At 49.1% G+C, this 22,008-nt stretch overlaps 1 protein-coding gene across 10 annotated transcripts in view; it reads right to left on the bottom strand.

The window, feature by feature from the left end:
- Positions 1-22,008, bottom strand: part of RUFY3 (RUN and FYVE domain containing 3) — a 43,816-nt gene that overhangs the window by 14,707 nt on the left and 7,101 nt on the right. For 5 of the 10 annotated variants that reach the window (XR_010472596.1, XR_010472597.1, XM_065062890.1 and 2 more), the window contains exons 2-8: positions 6,726-6,899; positions 5,741-5,858; positions 3,934-4,035; positions 2,848-2,971; positions 2,085-2,146; positions 1,644-1,709; positions 1,464-1,533 (exon numbers count right to left, since the gene is read on the bottom strand). Coding sequence is in view for 8 of the 10 variants with exons in the window: in XM_065062890.1 (XP_064918962.1) it covers positions 1,464-1,533; positions 1,644-1,709; positions 2,085-2,146; positions 2,848-2,971; positions 3,934-4,035; positions 5,741-5,858; positions 6,726-6,899 (716 nt within the window). In the remaining 2 variants the exon portion in view is untranslated. Of the gene's footprint in view, positions 1-1,463; positions 1,534-1,643; positions 1,710-2,084; positions 2,147-2,847; positions 2,972-3,933; positions 4,036-5,740; positions 5,859-6,725; positions 6,900-10,767; positions 10,822-20,836; positions 21,558-22,008 lie in introns of those variants that run through there. The other 5 variants (XM_065062886.1, XM_065062893.1, XM_065062887.1 and 2 more) reach the window with 5 other exon arrangements.

Genomic DNA, 22,008 nt, shown 5'->3' with positions numbered 1-22,008 from the left:
ACGGCAGCACACGCCAGCGCTGCGAGGCAGGACAGCTGCCCCACGGGACTCCACAGAGACAGGCCACGGGCTGACGGACTGCTGAGAGCACATGGCCACAACACCCTCACAAAGCGCCTCCCGGCTTTGCCAATCGCAACTCACGTAGGCCTTGCACGCAAGGGAAGCCCAGTGACATTCCAAGAGATCAGTGTCACTAAGTGACAAACCCAAGGAGAAATTATCCGATAAAAGTGCAAGTCTTTGGTACAGCTCAAGTCAAATACATAAAGCGATGTGACAAGTGGTGCAGTTTGTTAACTACAGCCCGTGAGCAGTGCTGCTTGGCACGGTGTGTTCCAGCGCCGCTTACATTCTTACTCTGAACAGTCTGCGGACTTCACTAAGACACAAGCAAGTACATCATTAAAAAAATCAAAAACCACTTCAGCCGACGTTTGCCACTAATCTCAGGCGTACCACACCTAATGGACACAGCACCCACTCTGCAGGTAACACATCAAAAGCCACGTATCGCAGCACCAGCAAAGGGAGCCTCTACTGCAGACCACCCTTTAAAAACTAAAAACTAAATAAAATCCAAAACCCATGTCTTAATCCTTAACTGCGAGAGTGGATACACTCATTTCCACCACCACAGCTTCTCATCGTTTGGAATACTGGTGTTATGTCCAGTAAGCACACACACAGACCTCCTTTAACGAGGGTCAACAAGGAAAAGAGAGTTTCTATTCCACACTTCGCTGCAGGACACTGAGACATCCCAGTCAAAGCCATTCTGCTGAGTGACACGGGTACAGCGATAGTGTAAAACCGTCAGGATGAGACCTACTGTCAGCCCATTTGTCAGGCTACTGACGGGAAAGATTTTATTGCATTGACACCACTCCTGATGAACGGTGAGACCAGCTTTACCACACCCGTTACACCTGTGACTCACGTACCAACCATTTCTCACGCTCCGATGCAATGAGGTTTCATCTATAGGGATAGCTTTTCCTTTCTTTCTTGCAAATTGTGACAGGCTAGAGAAAAAGTTACTGAAACACCTCAGTTATTATCTTTATACTGTAAACTTCTGCACCTGTCTTAATAAACAGACATGTACAAATTTCTTTGTCACGTCTGGATGCCTCATAACCTACATCAGCTGTACCGCGTTCAAAACCACATCCACCATTCAGCTTATTCTTCAACATTTTCCAAAAAGTGGGAAAGCATGTGAAGGTTCCAACAGGATTTAGCGTGTTCATCTGCTTTTGGTTTTTAACAAAAACATGTAGTTGTTTTTCCACCTCGTGCTTAGTAGCAACACCCACTGTAATTCCGTGGCAGTTCAGTTATTCCAGTTCCTTCAGTCATCAGTCATTATGTACACCAGAATTCTGAAATTACCTCCTCTCACCTTTTTAATCCCCCGTTCCAAAAGGCCAAAACATCAGATCATTTTCTATCACACTCACCTCCTCGGTCAGTTTGGTGTTGGATTTCTCCAGGGCATCCACCTTGGCCTGCAGGTTGTTCACTGTAGCACTGTTCAAGAAAAACAAACCAACCAACCAACCAGTAATTCCGTCTCTTATAAAAGCCTGTTCTCTATTTTGCTATACTATATAATAGAGAAAAAATACATCACATCTTACCTTAAGTGTCTATTCAGTTCTTCCACGTAGTTCTTCTGGTCCAAGATGGCAGTGATCTGACCGTCACTGTGAGAGAGACGCGCGGTTCAGCCCGGCGCACGCGGCCGCCCGGTGCCGGGGCCCAAGGGCCCTGTGCCGCACACGCAGCGCAGGGCCGCGCGCCGCCTGCGCTCCACGGAGCTGCTGCCGACCACCGCTCGGAACGTGCAGCTACTGCCTTCGCCGCATGACCGTCCAGTGTTTTGTAACACACGGGACAGGACGATTCAGGCAGACAACAGTTCTATGAGCACAATGGTACTTGGTTTTGCACTACATTTAGAGTCGAGAAGAGTCACCTCACTGAATTTCACCCTAAATAGCTTTTCAACAAAAAATCTAACTTGAAATACTCGAATACAAGTGACAGATGAGAAGCAGGCCAGCTGTGCCTGTGCTTACCCTTCACTGCCTTTCGTGCTGTTCCCATCTTTCAAATACATTGAGAAATCAATAACTCCAACCTAGAAAAGAAAAGCTTTCATTTTACATTGAACTCTTTTCCTGAGACTAAACACTGTCCTTAGCCATCAAAACTTAGTTAATTCAGTTAAAACATCAGTACACGTTGTATTATAGCAAGGATTCATTAAACCAGCAATCTATCCAAAGTTAATGAAACCTCGGCTTATTTCAAGCAAATATATACTAGGATAAGCAGCAAGTTGGCATGCAGGTCCTGGGACACAAGGACAAAACATTCCCGTCATCATGACTGCACATACGCTCCTGCAAGCTGGAATTTAAGTGCACGCAGGTTCGCTTTCTCCTGTTAAACAGCTACAATGATCTCATCACACAGCATGAGTGAATTCTCAATTCTGTCATTTTGGCTCAGATCTTCCCCACTGTCACCTCCTTTCTCATCTGTGACGTTTCGCTCCCCAGTGACCCGCATGCAGACCGCAGCGAAGAGAAAACCAAAATCCCCAGTCTCTGAGCTCAGCCCCGCCAGCTGACGGTTGGACTTGACGATCTTAAGGGTCTTTTCCAACCTAAATGAGCCTATGACTCTAACCAAAGAACACAATCACAGTAAGAAGCTTGTGTTAGTCTTCCATTACACACAGTAACAAGCTTCAATCTCAGTTGGCCCAAGTCCTCTACAATGGAAAACTGTGCAAATTTAAACAAGCCAAAAAACCATGAACTGAACACCCAGTACCTGCGAGTCCAGGTCTTCTCCTTTCATGCAGAAGTTTGCGTCAATGACGTTCAAACCCACCAGGAGCCCAGCAATGATGGCACCTTCTTCTTCCATCATCAGGGCATTAGGCTCATAAAATTCACTGCAGGACGCATGGCAAGAGAAGACAAGAGTTGCATCGTCACAAGTCAGCTGAAATGATGCCAACTAGCACGAGACCCCTGCTATTTCATACGACAATATAGTGTATGCACAGCCTCAACAGAACCCCAGGCAGTGGCACATAGTCCACACAGAAACGTAGCCCTATGTACTACATATGTCCTCCTGCTCTGACTGAACACAGCCCCCTCAGCGCACTGGGACTTCAGGTGAGGCAAGGACCCGATCAACAGGAGACCTGATCCCTCAGCTGGGGAAAGGTGGCAGAAAGTGAGCACCATTTTCTAGTAATGCAACAGCACAGAGGAGACTTAAGACTGGGGCTTCATATCAGAGTTTCATAAGTAGTATACTTATACATATACTATACATATATTAGATTACATCATCCTGCAAACACAAGCTACCAGTGGACAACACCAGGCTCTCCTTTCTAACTCCTGTCAGCTGTGCATTTGCATGGACAGCCAATAAAAACCAACACAGTTATTAAACTGCTTTACACAGACATAGGGACTTTCAATTAAACGACAAAACAATTGCTATTTTATGCGTGGGCACAGATACAGAGATGTGAAATGACTTGTTCCAGGTCAGGCAGTAATGAAGTGACAAGGTCAGAGATAAATCCAGGGCCAAGATCTTGCAGACAGAGAATGTTGTAACGCTTCTGTACAAACACTTCACCAAATCACCTCTGGGGAACCAAATTTGTGTTATTCTGATGGCTACTTGAGACAATGAAAGTGGAGAAGTAACTTCTGAATCAAGAAAGAACACTAAGACCTTTGAATCCCTCAGAGGAAGCTCTGCATTTCATGACTATTACCATTTCTCAAGAAAAGTACATGCATACTTTATCATTCGCGTGTAAACGAGCATAGAAATCTTACCAGAGGGCAGAAGTGACCCTGAGCTAATCCAAGAGAGCACGGTGCTCACCTGAGAAGATCCTTTCTGTTAATCAAGGCTTTCATGTACTCCGAGAGCTTCTTCTGCATCAGCGCCAGGCGCAGCCACGCTCTCCCTCTGCCCACGGGTGTCCTGCGAGGGCCAGAGCAAAACAGCACATTCACAAACAGCTTTAACGATCCCTTCCTAACGCTCCTGCATCTCAAAGACGGAGCTGATACTGATGAAAACAGGTACGTGCCAACAGCTACACACAAGTTTTTCTCAGCAGTCACTGCTGCTTTCATAACAAATAATCTATTTGTTGTTATACTAAAAACATTTTCCTGACTTCATCCCTACTGGATGCTACAGCCATCGGTAGAGATCAGCTGCTTCCTCAAACCACCTTCTGATTCAGAATGAGCTTGGCATAAGGCAAGCAGGAAGAACACGTGCACGCTTCAGTTCAGCACGGACGCCCGAGCACCACTCCTTCAGGGAGGTGCTAAGTCAGGTGAAAATCCACTAAGCCGCTGAAAACACGAAATCCATAATGCTCTCTTTAAGCATTTTGCTCGTTAACACACTCACAGGATGCAATTGGTTATAGCCCCGGTCCTTCCCCGTTTCTCCTGGCAAAGTGAAGCTTTAAGAACGCAGCAACTGACAGGTGGCATCGCAGCCCTGGCTCCCCGTCCCCGGAGCGGATGCTCCAAAGGAAGGTGCCAATCCCCCGTGTTGAGCAGCGTTCTGACGAGGAGATTTCTTCTCCACCTCCAGCAGTCCATCAGCTGTCTCACACCAAACAGCACGTGGGGCGCTTCACTTTCTAACCTGAACCAGTATGAGCAGCCACCGCCCATGGAAGTCACCTTCACTGCTCTCCACCCTTGACCTCACCAACACGACATAACACTTCCCAAGGGTTAGCATGAACGCAAGTCTACGGTTCGGAAATTTATTCTAAAAGTGCTCTTTATTTCAATGTATTTTGTGTTTTGACATTGTTTCACAACAGGGGGAGGCAGCAGGAGCGCTGGCCCAACGCGCTGGCGCCCGTGCTGCCTGCAAGCTGGAGTCCTGCACAGCTCTCCAGGAAAAGCGCCTGTCAGCATGTACACCAACAGTAACCGAAGAGAGACTGCTCCCAACTCAGTCACCTCTTCTTCCAGCAAAGAACATTCCATCCTTAGTCTTGCTCATCATACAAAAGCTTCTTTATGCCTTTTTTCCATTCTCCGTGTTGAAACCTTAACTGTTTCCTTTTAGCATGGACTAAACAAACCTGAATGCCATGTCTGAAATGACTATGACATTTTTAAAAGCAATACATGCTTAAATTGCTGTGGGTTTGGTCCTGTGTTTTGTTGCTGTTGGGTTTTGGTTGGTTTTCCTCCTCTGTTAACATAAGCTAGCATCTTCTCCAGTTTGTGACCCTGCCTCCCTTTTACACAAACTTGACAAGTTTAACAGCATTTCTTTAGAAGAAAAAACACCTCTATCAGCCTGAAAATTATTTAACCTGTAATCACCGTCCTTCCAAGTCCCTTCTTCAGTCCGACTTCAGAAAGAGTCAGTAAAAGGCTATTCCTGTACCTAAAGCACATCGCCACTGGTTTAGTGCAAGCAATAACTGCTCTGTTGTCCACAAAACCCCATGTGCCTAACACAGAAATAACAGATCCTATCCTCTCCTTCCACAGACAATTACGAAAAAGAGCAGTGATCCATTTCTATCAGCAGAAGGTGGCAGATGGATTCCTGAGGGTTATGTTTGCCCTTTCTTCTCTTCTTCGGGACCTTTCTTACAATAAAAACCACGTTATGTAGTTGTGTGGTAAGAGACTGTACTTACTTCAGCCCCGGGAGATCTTTAACACTCGCTGTAATCTCTGCAGCTTCAGGAACGAGTTTCTCTACTAGTTCTAGTGGTCCCCAAAACGACTTATTTTGCCCAAGAAAAGTCTTTTTGGCTAGAAAAAGACAGAAAATGAGCCCATTAGGTCTGTGCTTACTAAATACATTCTCAAACATGGTCGGAAGTAAATGAGCAGCAAACAAAAACCCCCAGAAAGATTCTTCTAGGACTGAAACTGGGCAAGTACACCGGTGCACGGATGAACAACCTGAAGAATGTGAACACCCTCCCCTTGCAAAACGTTACCTTAACCAGAACAGGAGCCGCCCGTTCCATGTGTAACACTGAACACAGCTGCTGAAGCAGCGCCACAGGACGTACACATGGGTGCTCAGAGGGAACTGTAAATTCTGCTTTTCATCTCAAGCTACTATCACACAAGGGCAGCATATTAAAAAAAGCAGTCCACCACTTGGCAATTTGAGTTGTGACTCCATATGATATGGTTCAATACATGTTCTGTTTGCCATTTTAGAAGCAGCTTAGAAGACATTAGCCGTGCAAAGCCAAAATCCTCAGCTTTGGCAAAATATTGAGAAAGGATCTCTGTGTCACGGTTCCTCTTCCTGCCAGAGGACCATTGTGTCCCTGGAGCAGGAGGAACTGCAGAGAACAGGGAGTCATGAGCCTGCTGATTTTATCCCCCGTCACTTGGTTATACTCGACCCACATCTGCAAAGCCGCGTGAAACGCAGCAGGACACCGCAGCAGCCAGGAACGTCTCACCCGCGGCGTCACACCTTCGGCACATTTACTGCTGTTCCCGCGGCCTGTCAAGCCAACCGTGGTCACAGCAGCGACCCTGCTCCGCCTCTCCTCCGTCTACAGTAGCTTACGAAACCAGACTTTAAGAACCAGGCGGCTCTTCCCCGCTCCTACGCTCAGACCAGCAGGCGGGGGGAGGCCCCTCGCGCCGGGTTACCTTTGAGGCCGTGTTTGAGGCAATGCTCCATCACCACGAAGAACTGCTGCAGAGGGGCGTAGTCCGAGTCCAGCGTCCTGCCCAGGTTAAGCGCCGACTCAATCAAGCCCTTGATGCTCAGTTTCGCCATGTTCATCAGGTTCATGCGTTCATTAGCCATGAGATAATTAGGATCTATCAAAAAAAGAAAAAACTGTTGAGTGACAGAGCTATTTTTAAAATAATAAGATATCCCACCTCCCTCTCTTTTTGTCCCTCAGCTTTGAAGACTTTTTGGGGGCAGCAACAGTTTGACCTGAGGCGCTCTCTTCAGGCCTTTTGGTGAGAGAAATCAAAGCTAACTAGCGTTTTATGGCCAAAGGCACAATGACATGGGAATAGGCCATATATCACACTTCAAATAACTACACAAGCTTTACATTTTCAAGAAAGAAAAGTCTGGAGACAGCTGTTGACATTGCGCTTTACATCTTGGCAACTCGTCACTGAACGTCATGGCAAGTCCCCAGTTACGTCCAGTCACCACAAACCGCTGAGAATTCTCCATTTACGGGCTGTTCTTCAATCTAAAGATAACCATGAATCCTCTCACACTTAAGCCGCCCATGTGTCTCTCTGTCGTTACCTCTCGTGACCTTTTTTCTTTACACTTTGATATAACACGGAGCCAATTCCCACCCCTCTCTCTCCCCATTTTATCAGCACTACTGATGTTTCTTTCCCCACTGACAATAAGGATCTGATCTTCACAGCTCCTGACAGCTCACTCACATTTTCAATGCTCGCACAACTTTTCCAAGACTACATTCTTCCTCTACCATACGTATTCAGATACTTGCTAGCATCTTCTTGTTGCAAAAACAAATATAGACACCCATGTTCCAAACTACACCCTGCCTGCGGGCCTCCCTGACCTGCGTAATGTGCAAAAACCCTCATTTACAGCAGTACTGTCCCATAACCAGAGTAAAATTGTCCTAATCCACAAATAAAGTGTGCTTGAGCTTCAGGCCATGAAATAACACTGGAAGAGGGAAAAATCTTGCTACCGAAATGATGTTGCACCAGAGGCAAGTTTTCTGTTCGCACCTGGTCTAGATGCTTCTCACCTGGTGAACGCAAATTGTACCCCTCCTCCCCATTCCGCTTACCGCAGCTGCAGGGAGTCACGAAACGCTGCAGATGTGGACAAACCTGCTCAAACACCGTCCTGTAAAGGATCTGGATTGTATTCAGATGAGCTGAGACACGCTCATGGTGAAACGCACTTTCCCAAAGCAAACCAGCCGGCTATCCACAGCACACTGAGTTTCAGTTGAGCAAATTGACATGAGGAACGACATTAGTTCCAGCTGCTCCGGCTGCGAAATCATGTATAACTTCAAATAAATGTGAAAAGCAAATCTCTAGATAAATTAAGGACTTCATTCACTGGAATCATCTCTTAGTCTGTGTTCTGCACAGCGCACAAGGCAGAAGATGAGAAACCCCCTCCGAGCTGAAGCTCTCTCTCCACAAACCATCCGAGGAGAGGCAAAGAGCAGCAGCACAATCTGCGTTCTTCTCAGAGTAATTCATATGGTTCTCCCCTGGAAGGTGCTACTTGTTTTACGTATCATGCAAACACTCTCTTAAAGGCCAGCAGTGATGAAGGTAGAAGTGACACGACTACTCCCCTGTGAACAGCCAAGGCACGTCTGGCGATACAGAAAGGGGTTGTATGCTACTGGATTTTTCCTTCCACATTCGCAGTTGAACCTGTCTGCTCTAACTCTGTGGGTACACCGGAATGCCGCTGGACTAGCACCATCTTGCAAAAATAAACCATGATTTCCTAATAGAGGAAACATGGCCACTAGAGAGCCTCAAAGGTCGCTCCATCTGCTCCTGCGACTACGCTCCTCACGCTGACTTGCCGGAGCAGCGCAGCCCCACGGCGAGGAGCGAGGAGCGTCACCCGCCGGAGCAGCGCAGCCCCACGGCGAGGAGCGAGGAGCGTCACCCGCCGGAGCAGCGCGGCCCACGGTGAGGAGCGTCACCCGCCGGAGCAGCGCGGCCCACGGTGAGGAGCGTCACCCGCCGGAGCAGCGCAGTCCATGGCGAGGAGCGTCACCCACCGGAGCAGCGCAGCCCCATGGCTAGGAGCGCAGAGCGTCACCCGCCGGAGCAGCGCAGTCCATGGCGAGGAGCGTCACCCGCCGGAGCAGCGCGGCCCACGGCGAGGAGCGTCACCCGCCGGAGCAGCGCAGCCCCACGGCGAGGAGCGTCACCCGCCGGAGCAGCGCGGCCCACGGCGAGGAGCGTCACTGGGGGACAAGATGGGCTCCCTCACACCAGCTTCGAAAAACCAGAGCGGGACAGTGGAAAAGAAGATGCAAGTGAAGCCAGACAAGACACACCTCTCAAACGTATTTCCTCCCACCCCAAGACCAAACACAGGCAAAAAATCGGCACAATGTTTTACGGGAAAACAGTCTCCAAAGCCTGTTTTCCTTCAAGACCACCGTGGCTATCCCAAGGTGAACAAGCAAGGGACAGGTGTAGCTAATGCATCAAACCTCATTTTTGTGCTCAACACACCCACTTGAAAACTATTTATACCACCGGAGTTGCCAGACTTCAACAAAAGCCACTGCAGCGCCATGGCGGACGCTGCTTTTCCTCGTGTCAGAAGCGCTCTCCGCGCCGTTTGCGCTGCAGCCGCCGTCCCGGGCCGGGCCCACTCCTCCGCATCGGCCGCCCGCGGCCGTCAGTTCCTCTTCTGCCAACAATCGCAACGACCCAGTGTAAGGCAGACGTACCCTTCACACTGCTGCTCATACTTCACCTTCTGTTTATAACCCTGAACCCGTACGATAAATGTCCTTTGCTTCATTTCACCATTTTACTTTTGATTTATATATAGTTTCATATTTCAATTGCTCAGCTGTACTACAAAGAAACAAATGCAGCTTTTTCTTAATATCCCAATGGCAAAATTAGACCAAAACTGAACAAAACACTGGTAAGAAAACAGTCACCATGGACTGCGCAATTACACCACCTTCCGAAACATTTAACTCAGAAATTGGCAGAAACAGCCGAAATGCACTGCTCCAGGACTAGGGTGTGGGGACAACCAGGAGCTGTGCTCTCACGTCTCCCACTGACACCAAGAGCTTCAGCTCCTCCCCCGGCACTGCCAGGGCAAAGACTGCGGACTACACTTGGAGCCATTCGGGCTAAAGACTTTGGACTAAATTTGTAGTCATCAAACTACAAATTTACTTGAGCACACGCTGAGCTGGGGACTCATCTATTTCACACTCGCACCATCTGTAAGAACCAACATATATTGATAAATAAAAATAAATAAACAAACATATATATATTATATATATATATATATAAAAATAAAATATTAGTACTTCACAAGTTTAAATCCAAATTTGCAGTAGAAGATTTTAGACTCGCTTTTGCAAAGTTTCAAGTTGATAAATGGAAATACTTGAGAAAATCTGAAGCTCTGGGGTGATTTCTGAAATATTTTGCCGTTAGCTTCCACATATCACTGCACCTTCTACGTTCTGTTTATCAGGCTCGGGAAATAACTGTCTCAGAAGGCATTTAACACAAGTAAAGTAGTCACCTGTTTATTCACTTTTTCTACCTCCACTTGAAGTCAACATGCCCTAAATTTTTTTAAGCAACACTGTATGCGCTTCTTTTCGATATCAGTAAGAATTTAGAAACCAAAACGGATCACATAGAACCCAAGAAGGGGCTGCTAAGATTTACAGGAAAAGCCTTCACACAACACCCACTTTAAATGAGAAGTCAGACGATGGCGAGCGCCACACGCAGATACGCCGGAGCGCTCAGAGCGGCTTGGGGCAGGAGCGCCGGAGCGGCCGCGCGCGGGCAGCGCCGCGTGTCCCGGCTGGGACCTCACGACGCCACCCGCGCCGGCCCGGCAGGGACAGCGGGCTTCGCACCAACCTCAAAACAACAAACAAAATCATTGGCGGAAATAACAGCTGAAAGACGACGGCGTGGCACGCACCTTCAGTATCGTCACGCAATTGCTCCACCTCATCTGTCAAATCCTCCCAAGAGTCTTTGCAAACAGCCAAAAGAAAGGAAAAGAAAGAAAATTCGTCATGCAAGCCATGAACTAAAGGAAAGATTCAAAATCAAGGTATAAGGAAAGGATAACTGAAAGGGAAATTTGCATAATACAAGACTTAATTCACAGTGGTGAAAGATTCGCAAGTCAAAAGGGTTTATTAGTCTGCACAAAGCATTTCAGCAAACATTTTTTCCTTGAGAGTCAAAGGCAGGCCCAGTAAAGCTCTAGCAGCTTGCTTGCTTTAAGGCCAGCAACAGTTTCACAAAGCACATCCTAAAAAGAAAAGAAATACATAATTTTGCATATAAGTTCGAAGTACTCAGTCTTTATATTGATGCAACATCAGCATTCCTTCGGTTTCCTCCTACCCCAGCCCAAAAAGATCCCCCCAGGTCACAAGGAAATAGAGCCAGACACGAAAAGCAAGCACGACAAGCACTGCATGTTTCGGGAAAATGGCACTGAGGACAGTCTGCGTAAGGTTCAACAGCGTTGGCTCCGTTACAGGCGCCGTTCCCCACGTAAGCCCGCTCAGAGGGGACCCAGCTCGGCCTGGGCACAGGTTTACAGGTCGCTCTGACGCGGTTCACGGCGGGCTGGCTCCGGACAGCGCCTCTGGCCCCCGCGGAGCCGGCACGGCCAGGCGGGTGTGCTGGGAGGACTGCGGGTCCAAACCCAGCGAACCAGGGCTGGCGGCCCCAAGAGCCTGAACCCTGCGGGGTTTTCAGCCCCCTACTTACGTGCCTGCTCTCCCAGCGCTCCCTCGCAGGGCGTTGAGCGTCCGAAGCACACAAAGGCTCTATTCCCCTTGCCGGCCAGCAGTGCCAAAGTCCCGAGCAAAGTACACGGACTGCTGGACCTCCTCCTGCCCACGGACAAGGCACCACCAGCCTGCTCCTGCCGCACTGGCCACAAATTGCACGTTTGCAATCACTGCCTTCATAGGAAAAAATCTACACACCCCTAAGACTAGTAGTTGAACTGAGCCCCAAAAGCTTCCCATGCTGCAGCACCACTGACCAGCAGACCCCTCACTCTTCTGAACATGTTTTATTTGAGTAGCTGCCTCCTAGAGATCAGTTTTCCTCATTCACCAGTTCGGTTCTTCCCCATAGGTGTTAGTGCAACACTGAGACCAGAACAGCAGCGCTCCGTGTCCTGCCCGTGTGCCCAGGATGGCCTGGCGAACAGCGTTCCATCCAGCAGGACTCTCCTCTGCCCAGGGCTGTGGAGGGACCGTGAGCACACCCGGGCTTACCTGCCTCTGCTTCCCCGGAGACGCGGGGATCTCGGTGCCGAACCTGCTCGGGCAGGACGCGGGCGGCGCTCGGCGTGCCCCCGGTGCCCCGCAGGCTGCGCTGACAGCCGGGGGCCGGGCTGCCCGCAGGTGCACTGAACGGCAGCTGGCAGCGCGCTCCCGTTCCCGCACCTCACCCTGCAGAGCTGGACTCTGTGACTCAAGGGCCTTCCAGTCCTTCCCCACGCCTTTTTTATTTTAGAATTAAAAAGCAGATGTGAGCGCAAGTCAGAAATACAGCAGTTTGAGAGAACGCTTTGCACACTAGAACTACATAAACAAGCTAACAGAGTGAGTATTTGCTCGCTGTATTGCTAGCATTTCTGAAAATTCATCAGCCAAGAATTCAGCTGCACGTGCAGTTATTTCCTTAACAGCGCTTTCCATCACACGCAGAGATCAGAACCAGGTTCTGATCACCTGGCATACCAAGGCCAAACTTCATCACTGAATGCTCTTGTATCTCACAGTCACGAATGTTGTTTTTTCCTTAATCTGAAGTGTAAAAAGTGAAGAACATCTCGTAACAAAAGCAAACGAACTGTTAACAATCAGTTTGGGAATGGGGAACGAGAATATTGCCAGGCTTCACTTCATCTTCCATGTGATCTTTCTCACTTCAGACTCTTCCCTACATACCCTATTTAGCCTACATACCCTATTTAGCCTACATACAAGTCTCCGATTATTTAACCTGTTATAAGCCTCTTGCTTTGCTCAGCTCCATAGCCAAACACCAGCCAGCACCTCCGTCCTGCTGCGACAGCTGCCGGCAACAGGTAGTGAGGCGTACACACACAACAAGGTTTTGCTTTCTCGTGACCCACGTTTGGTTGGGTTTTTTGGTGTGTTCTGTTTGGTTGGTTTGTTTTTAAGTTAGCACAGGAATCACCGCCCTGAACCAGGTCACAGCCCGGGCAGCGCAGTCCCCACCTCGCTGGATGCTCCACAGAGAGCAAGACCCCTGACACGGCTGTCCTGGCTGCCCCGGACATCGCTACCCAAATCGCATGGAAGAATTACGGAGTTCTTTTCTTAGCCCTTGGCAAGTGATTCACACACAGCTTACAGACACACAGCCAGTGCAGTCACGAGTATTTTCTTCTGTTATACCCCTCCAGGCAATACTCTTACCCTCTGACTAGTGAGAAATGCCTGCAAGAACGACAGGAACTCGGCACTAAGGCACTACGGGATCTGTACAGATTGGAGGTAAAAGGACACCTTGAATTAGCACCTTCTCCTTCACATTTCCGTGCATTTCTTCATGCAGCTCGCACACATTTCCTTTTCTCTTTTACATGGTACAGTTTCCCGCTTGTCTGGGATTTCCACTGAACAACAGCGGGGAAAAAACCTTTAGAAACACATGTGCACAAAAAATAACCACAAACCCCCGCAACTTGATCGTTTCCATGCCCCTTCTCACGGTACATCTAAGACATTTTGACTACCATGCAAAAGCGTTAAAGCCAGGAAACGATGTGTACCAAGTTTGGAAAACAGGATGACCGAGACTTGTAAGTCCTTATAAACCGATCACCTCATTCCAACTGGATTCCCAGGAGGATTAGCATTATAGAACTGAATATCCCACTGCAATAAATACAAGCGAGTCCTTGACAAAGGAACAGAGTACTTCTGCCGTTCAGGTACTACCCGTGCAAATCCCAACCACTATTCCAACCGAGTTTCCCAAGCTCCTTCTCCCGTGCTTTGCTGACTCAGCAGCAGTTGTCTCGGCTGGTTTGAACAGCAGCAGCTGCGGGTTCAGTCGGAGCCGATGGACCCGGTTTTCCAGCCCCAAGGCTCCAGCTGCGGTGGAACCGTGCAAGCGCCAAATAAGGTTGATCAAGACATTTCACCCTTTGCTAACAACTTAAAAATATATATAAACACATCTTACTGAGCCACGATTCTAACCTATATGAAGCAGCAGCTCCTCTGTGCCACCATTTTGTTCCCACTAATTAGAATGCTTACAAAGTGGTGATTGATTAAAAGTGAATTATTACATACAGTAAGAAAACAAACGCAGACTCTTGCTCCTAACTTTAGCTTCCTGAACCTGCTCAGATCTCACTTTGTGGTTCAGTATTTGTCACAGCCATGGGCGACACCAAACAGACCCACTGGAACCGGGAGCGGCTCGTGCAGGAGTCAGGGACGTCGCCAGCGGAAATACCGCCCCATGCAAATCAAAGCCTGGAAAAATAAGCCCTAAGAGAATGTACCAGCAGTAACATTATTTCATACTGCTATTGAACAGAGTGCTGCGGGTTTTTTGGTTTGGGTGTGGGATTTTTGGTTTTGTGCTTTGGTTTATCTCAGATAGAAGCGGCTGGCCCAAGGCAAGGTGTGAGAAGGAAGCTCCATCAGTGTCCCAGGCTCGCAGCGCGTCTGACGCAGCTATGGCATTTTTCATGGGTAAAGGAAGATGCGCAAAGCAATGAATTTACACATCCTTTTTATAGTTTCCAAGCCTCATATGACAACCAAGTTCCTCCAAAGACGGACTAAATAGGTCAGGATCCGCGTTTCGTTTAAGTACAGAAGTTGTTAACAAATGCACAAGGAGAAACTGAGAAGTCAGCGAAATAACTGAAAAAAAACCCCAGCATCAACTTTGGGAAGTGAAAACTGAGTCTGAAAGCACTTGGCAACAAAGAAAGGTCAGTTGTGCTGCCTCGGCCACTAGGAAGGGCTTGACCCAGATCCGGGGTTTTGTGCGGAGGCTTGCAGAAATTATTGAAGAGTTACAAAAACCAAAAATGCAGCGATACCAGGGTCCCCATGCTCTGTTTACCCGTACACAAAGGGCTTATTTTGTAAGCTTGCCCACGACAGCAGTGGAGATGTTCAGTAAAGCCGCAGCAGCCCCGAGCCAGCACTCGGCACCAGGACAGAGCACCGGCCCCTCTGCTCCTGCTGGGCACCCACACGGGTGCTGGGGAACAACCAGCATGTCTAAAATAAGCCCCACAGAAGTGCTGGCAAATCGGTTAGGATCGAGCAACAACTGCAGGAACCTGGACGATGGCGAAATGGACTGAACCCAAGCAAACTCAGCCGCAACCACAGACACCGAGCAGCAAGGGGGCTCTCTCCCCACCCCTGTTTTACTCAACACCTCGCTTGTATTGAAGCCGAACTACACAAAGCACCCCGGGATCTCTTTCCTTTTCCTCCAGAAAGGCAGGCAAAGACCTCCCGGCCTCACTGACTCCCCAGAGCACTCACTCCGCCCCCAGGCACCGACGGCGCAGCTGGCGCTCTGCGGCGCCCAGCACCACCACTGACGGGTTCCCTCATTATGCCCTAAAGAGAACAAGCACTATCCACACTCTAATGTTCAGCCAACGAAACTCTGACATGTGTGCTCTTGAGAAGGTGATTTACAGGGTTATTAGTCTGATTTTAACCTGCTGCTCTAAGCACTTGCTGCTCTTTTCTGGACCATCTCATCGCACACGCAAGGGAAAGCTGCAAGAGTTCACTGGGAAATACTGCAAATGCATGACAAATTGTACTAACGTCACGTTTAACACTAACGTGTTCTCCTGCATTGTATGGACAAATAATGCTTAGGTCACAAAATGAAAACCTATAGTCACATGATTGTATTTATTTAAATTGCATTAGCTCATATGTTTTGCCTTAAGAATGACAAATCATACATTTCATCAGGATTACACTGGTCAAGAAAGAAAATTAAGTAGCTGCGGTTAGTATCATAGCATTGTTTTGGTTGGAAAAGACCTTTAAGATCACGAAGTCCAACCGTTAACCCAGCACTGTCAAGTCCACCTCTAAACCACGTCCCTGAGAACCTCACCCATGGGTATGTAATTAATATTTCTTTCAGGTTAGATTTGCAAAGCAGGTGGATCATGAAGCACTGACAAAGAAAACAGGCCAGCAAAGACTTTCGGCATCATGTTCCAACACCTGGCAATGCAAAACTCGAGGAAGCAACCAGGCAGCCTGCAGCCCAGAAGCATCTCTTCACAACCTGGAAAGCAGCTCCAGACAAAACATTTCTTATAACCCAGTGCACAAAAACCCCATCTCCAAATGTACATGTAAACAGAGAAAGGCCTGCAGTGAAGCAGAAATCAAGCCCATTCATTCCACCTTGCAACCTCTGTCTGGGAAAGCTGCTTCCACACCCGGGGGCTGGAGAACAGACACTACAAATCCTCCCCACGCTCTGCCCTGCTGCACCCTCCCGTTAGAACGCGCTGCTCCTCGTCACGGGCACACGCTGACATGACCATTTTTCCTGCGCCACAGACGTTCTGGCACTAAACTCTTGAATTGCGCTAAAACAAACAGCAAAGTCACAGATGTGCAACAAACTGGGAAGAGGTTACAAGGAAGGAAAAACAAGACCAGAGGAGTCGGGAATTCCAAGTCCACTCTCCATTACACATATGGAACAAGTAAACAGCAAAGGTACATCACATGCAAGTACTGTTTTTCCCCATCTTTCACCTCCCATCCTGGCTGACACCAAAGAGTTTTCTCTGCAACACTTTCAGTTCCTTATCTCTGAGGGAAATAACCCCGCCACACATTTCCCAGATCTGACTTGATTTGGTCTGAACAAGCTTAAAAGAGCAAAGAAAACATCTCTCCACTGTAATTTCTTAATTACAACATAGGAACTATCTACACAAGTTTACAATTTGAAACATAGAACTAACTTAGTGCAGGCCTGCTGTGGGTCTCAGCCTGGCCTTTTGGGCCCTGAGTTCCCTCGGCACAGGCTGACCCGGCACACGGCGCTGACCCGGCACACGGCGCCGATCGCCCGAGGAGCTGTTCAAGCTCCATCTTCCCTCCCCTGTGCTGCAGGGTCCAGGTCCAGCTTCTCTCGCTCTAGGTCCATTCCCTCTCCTCACGGCTCGTGAAGGCACCCGGTGCAAACACACTCATCGGGACGTCTCCCCGTCCCTGGGGAGGGACCATCTTGACCATGTTAATTTTCAGTCCGTGCTGCCTGGATTACATGACCTGTTATTCAAAAGACTTTTATGGCCATTAACACACCGTAATTCATTTATCTTGCCTACTATGAACTTCACATCTGTTCTATTAAGTCTGCTCTCCAGCTCCTTCACACTTTGGACCTGCTTGGGTGCTCCCACCACCAAATACACTTTAAGAGAGGGTTTGTTTTGTTTGTTTTTTCCTAACAAAAGAAACCAAACTCATGCAATTTTTGTCAACATGTGGAAGGTTCCTGCTGCTCTCGGGACAGTGTTCACAGCAGACCAGTTTTGTAATCGCAAAGGCACAATCCGCAGCCATCTCCCCTCTCCCAGGCTTGCTGTTCCTGCTCCCCGCGCCGGAGCGCCCCGAGCCGCGGTGCGGCCGCAGGGCTCCTGGCGCTCTGCTCCCCCAGCGGGACTCCAGCCCCGCCACACACCGAAAGGGAGCGCCCCGTGCTCCCAGGCGGCCCCCCGCACCAGCGGGGCTGCTGATCTGCTCAACAAAAATACAGCTCATCAGGTCATGCTGCCTCCCTGAACCATCTTGAAGCGCTCAAGACAGATGGAAAAATACCTGAAAAGAAAATGGAGAGAAAAGGAGAATCTGAAGGATGATTCAATAAACGGTGCAGGAGACTAACAGGCAAGAGGAACTGGAGCATAGAGAAGAGCATTTGCTGTTCTAAAGAGGTGCACAACTTGTACTCGTGGCATTTTACACAAACATGCACCTGGATCAAACTTGAAATTCATTGTTTAAAAAAGGGGAAAAAAAATCTGACCTTAGCTACTAAAAATTATACTATGGAAAAGATTATTTCATCTTCGCATGTTGTAAATACACTCCTCTAATGCCCCATTTCAGTGCAACTACAACAGGATTTGAAAAAAGAAGACACTACACTGTTCAGAGTCACAAGTAAATTGAGACCATACGGTTATCACAGTTATCACGTGTATCCTCCTGCTCTCCATTACAAGCCGAGCCCGTGAGGATTCCAATTCCCACTGCTCCAAGTGAAGCTCCTCAGAAAGATGGACTATTCCAAGTGGAAATTCACCATCCAGGAACACCGTGCCAGATTTTAACCTCCCCCAAAAGTGAAGATCAGTGTTAATCCTACACATGCACCTACTCTCCAATGGGCAACAAAAACTACAACCATTATGGTTTTTTACACCTAAGTCCCTAAGGAGGCCCCAGTGATCATTCTATATATCGCAAACTAACAAGAGCATAACAGCCATTAGAGTCACATTTCAACACTCTAAACCCTTCCTCATCCTGCCTGCTGTTCTGTTCCTGACCCTTTGTCTTGTCGTTCTTCCTCAGTGCCCAGAACCGCCCTCCTCCTCCTGTGGCCATGGCACGGTGGGCAGTGCCGGGGCAGACCGGGGGCAGCGCCGGCGCGAACAGGGCTGGAGCGGTCTGCTGCGGGGGAGGAGGAGGACGGCAGGATGGCTGGGAAAGCGGCACAGCAGACCACAGAGCCAGGAAACTCCTGGGAAGCAGCAAGAGCTGAGGAACAGCAACCAGACGCTTCAAACCCTCATTTCAACAAGCTACGGCAATATATTAATTCGTACGTCTTGATTTCTAAGGAAAAAATGCAACCTTTTGTTACGCCTTTGGCATTGCTTTTCTCTTTCCTCATAATCCCTGCCTTTGTCCCTCAGTTTTCTGGAGATATGAGGAGACACGGCAGCCTCAGCTCCCCGCTGCCCTGTTTCTCCTCTGGGATAAGCGCCCGGTGCCTGCAAGCCCCGCCACCCCGTCCCTCCGCCCCTGCCGAGGACACCGCAGCCGCGCCGATGCAGCGGCACCGGCTCTAACAGCAGGGATAACGCTGTGTCAGCTTCTCTATTATGAACATTTTTTCCTGACCTCATATCTCCATTAAAAATACGACTTGGGTGAAAAACAAAACAAAAGAACCGGAACCCCAACCAGACTTTCTGCCTCCCAACAAGCAACCTCCAGAAGGTCACTATGACAGAGCTTTTTGCTTTATTGATTTCTGATATGTGAACTAAATCATATGTGAAGGAAATAAGCAAATACTATTTTCCAGCCTCTTCTGGAAGGACAGCTTTTAAAACAATTCTTTTTTTAGTTCTGGAGAAGAGTTACTGCAGTACTAGCGTTTGAATTGCTTACCCAGGCAGGCAGGAGTGCCATCTGTACAGCGCAGGGTGTTTGGGAAAGGCAGCCCAGAAAAGCTCTGTTCCAGACCCCGACCCGTCCCAGCACACCCTCCTCGGGAGCTTGGTCACAGCCAGAGTGCGAACAGGGAGGACACACACGTCAAGACCAGGATCTGAAGAACTGACTCACTGCTTGACTGAAAGGTTTTCCAGGCTGTGCTGGGAACAGCCCTGGATTGCTTAGGGGTCACTTACTAACTACAGCATGACGAGCCAAGGGGTATCTACTGTTTATGAGAGAGATAAGACATGAAAACAATCCACCTGCACTAGAACGTACTGTTCAAAAAATCCTGAAGCCCCAAACCATACCAGCGAGCTGAGCAAGGTGTAAGGCCGTGGCACTCCGAGAAGCTGGAGCTGAGCTGAGCTGGGCCGGGCAGCCTAGGCTCGGCCTGCACGCCCTGCTCCGGCCCTGCAGGGCGCTGAACCCGGGAACAGCTCCTGCCGCCCGGGCTCTGCTGGGACCTCTGACTGACTCCGTGCTTGGCAACCAAACCCCAACCCGAGGCTGCTGCCGCTGAACCCAGCTGTCACAGGGAAACTCACTTATCACCTGGGAATTCATTTTAAAGCTCTAATCCTCACCGCAACTTAAGTCGCCTCATCCAGCAAGGCAGCAATACAGTAAGATATTACTGGCTTGCCAGGCCAGCAAACGGGCCAAGCAGGACAACGTGGTGGAGTCGCAGCTCGGCGGTTACTGGACATGAGCTGGAGCCCCTTGGCTGAGGGGCTGAAGGTGCTCGGCATCCTGCAAGGGACATCCGAACCTCGCGTGTTGGGGCCAAGTAACCATAGGAGCAGTAGCCACTGTGCAAATCCCTGCAAAAATTCATCCTGTCTCCTCCTTCCCCACATTTTTATTGGTAGAGAATGACTGGATGTCCTCTTGTTTTTTATGTGCTCACAGAGCTTTCAGTTCTCATATTATGTGACCTAGTATTATACTGTTTTCATTATCAACCCAGATCACAAATCCTTTTCCAGAAGAGAGCAAGATGCGTTGCACTTCCACATTTCAGGCTCCCAAGCCATGATAAACAGAGCACGCTCAAGAGCGGCGAGCTGCAAGACTTGTGATGGTTCATCACCTGACAAACGCGTAACTGCGTAATCACTTGGGGACTTGGGGCTTTCCAAAACCTACCCACCGACTGCATGCAGGCCAGTCAGTATTTTGCCAGTATGCCCCGTTTGTAAAAGCTGACAGCTGATAAATAGAGCTACAAGCCCTGTTTTAAGAGTTAAATCATTATTACAGGTATCACTGAACACACACTGTGGCATGCTCCTTCCTGACACACACACCTCGTCTTGACAGATACATCTTAAAAACAAACAAAACAAAAGGCAATGAAGCACAATCTGCCTTTCTCAAAGCGTGCATTGCAGCAGATGCAACACATCCCCGGGGCAACGTGAAGCACCAGTGCGGCCTCCTGGCTCTCCGGGCAGGACGAGCATCTCCCCGGAGACGCCCTCCCGCGCAGCGAAGCGGCCGTACCTTCGTGGGTGGGCTCTGGGTCGGGGGTCAGCGAGATGTCGTCCAGCTCGCGCAGGCAGAGCCATTCTCCATCCATCGACACCCGGAATTTGCAAAGATAGATGGTCTCCATGGCAGCCTGAGTGATCTTGTCTGTGGTGGGGGTTGGCATGTCGCTTTGAGGCGTCAGAGCAGACATGATGACTCAGCTGGTACAACAACAACGCGGGGGGAAAGAACTAAAAAGAAAAGCTTTCTGAAGAATAAAATAAGAAATACCTTGCTATTAAAGGACAGATATGCTCAGGATCGCAGACTGCTCTGGCCTTTTCATATATAAAGCAAGGTAAAAATGCTGCTCCTTGATGCTCGTCTGTTCCTCCTCTGCACTGACAGTCGCCGTCTTCAGCTATGCTAGAAGGCTATTGATCCCAAGCGACCACGGAAAACCCACCTTCTGCATCAAATACGGCAGGAAAAAATGCAAGAATACAAAGGAAAACAAAAAGGGCAGCGGAGAAAAAAGAATGGATTCCTCTGATGATTATCCGAGCAAAAACAAAGGCAGCAGGTAGAGGCAGCTGTGCAGGTCTGCGATCCAGCGCCGCTCCGCCGCGCCGTGCGGGCAGGATTGGCTGTGCGCACTGAGCAGGGTGGCGACCAAAATGGCTGACTAATGAGCGGCTCAGCATCCCGCTCATGTGACGGGCGCCGGGGTGCGGGGCCGCGCTCGGCTCGGCCCCCGCCACCGGGCTCGGCTCGGCCCCCGCCACCGGGCTCGGCTCGGCCCCCGCCACCGGGCTGGCCGGGCCATCGGCAACAAGCAGGACGCACGGCGCTACAAAGGAGCCCAGACGAGCTGCGCCAGGAATACAAAGACGGATTTGTATTTCTTTCACACGCCTGGGTGTCACCACAGGAATTAATCCAGTACCTTTGTTTCCACAGTAGATGCGCAAGTTGCAGTGTGCATTTCATTTGCTGTGCAACCTTCTCAAGGGGTACCTCTGAGCTAACACTTCCCACGTAGACAAAACCGTGAGGATGGATTTATCCTCCCGGGGAACAGCGAGGAAAAACTGATCTGGCTGCAAGCACCTCAGCAATCGAGGATTAAGCTCTTCTAGGAGGGCAGGCACACATAGAAGAACAGGGAGGGAGAGCACCACAAAGATACACAGCTACTGGACTCT

Source organism: Columba livia, chromosome 4, assembly GCF_036013475.1.
Source record: "Columba livia isolate bColLiv1 breed racing homer chromosome 4, bColLiv1.pat.W.v2, whole genome shotgun sequence".
Classification (NCBI taxonomy): domain Eukaryota; kingdom Metazoa; phylum Chordata; class Aves; order Columbiformes; family Columbidae; genus Columba; species Columba livia.
Note: the sequence above shows the minus strand (reverse complement) of the source record. Positions and strands in the feature narration are given on the sequence as shown.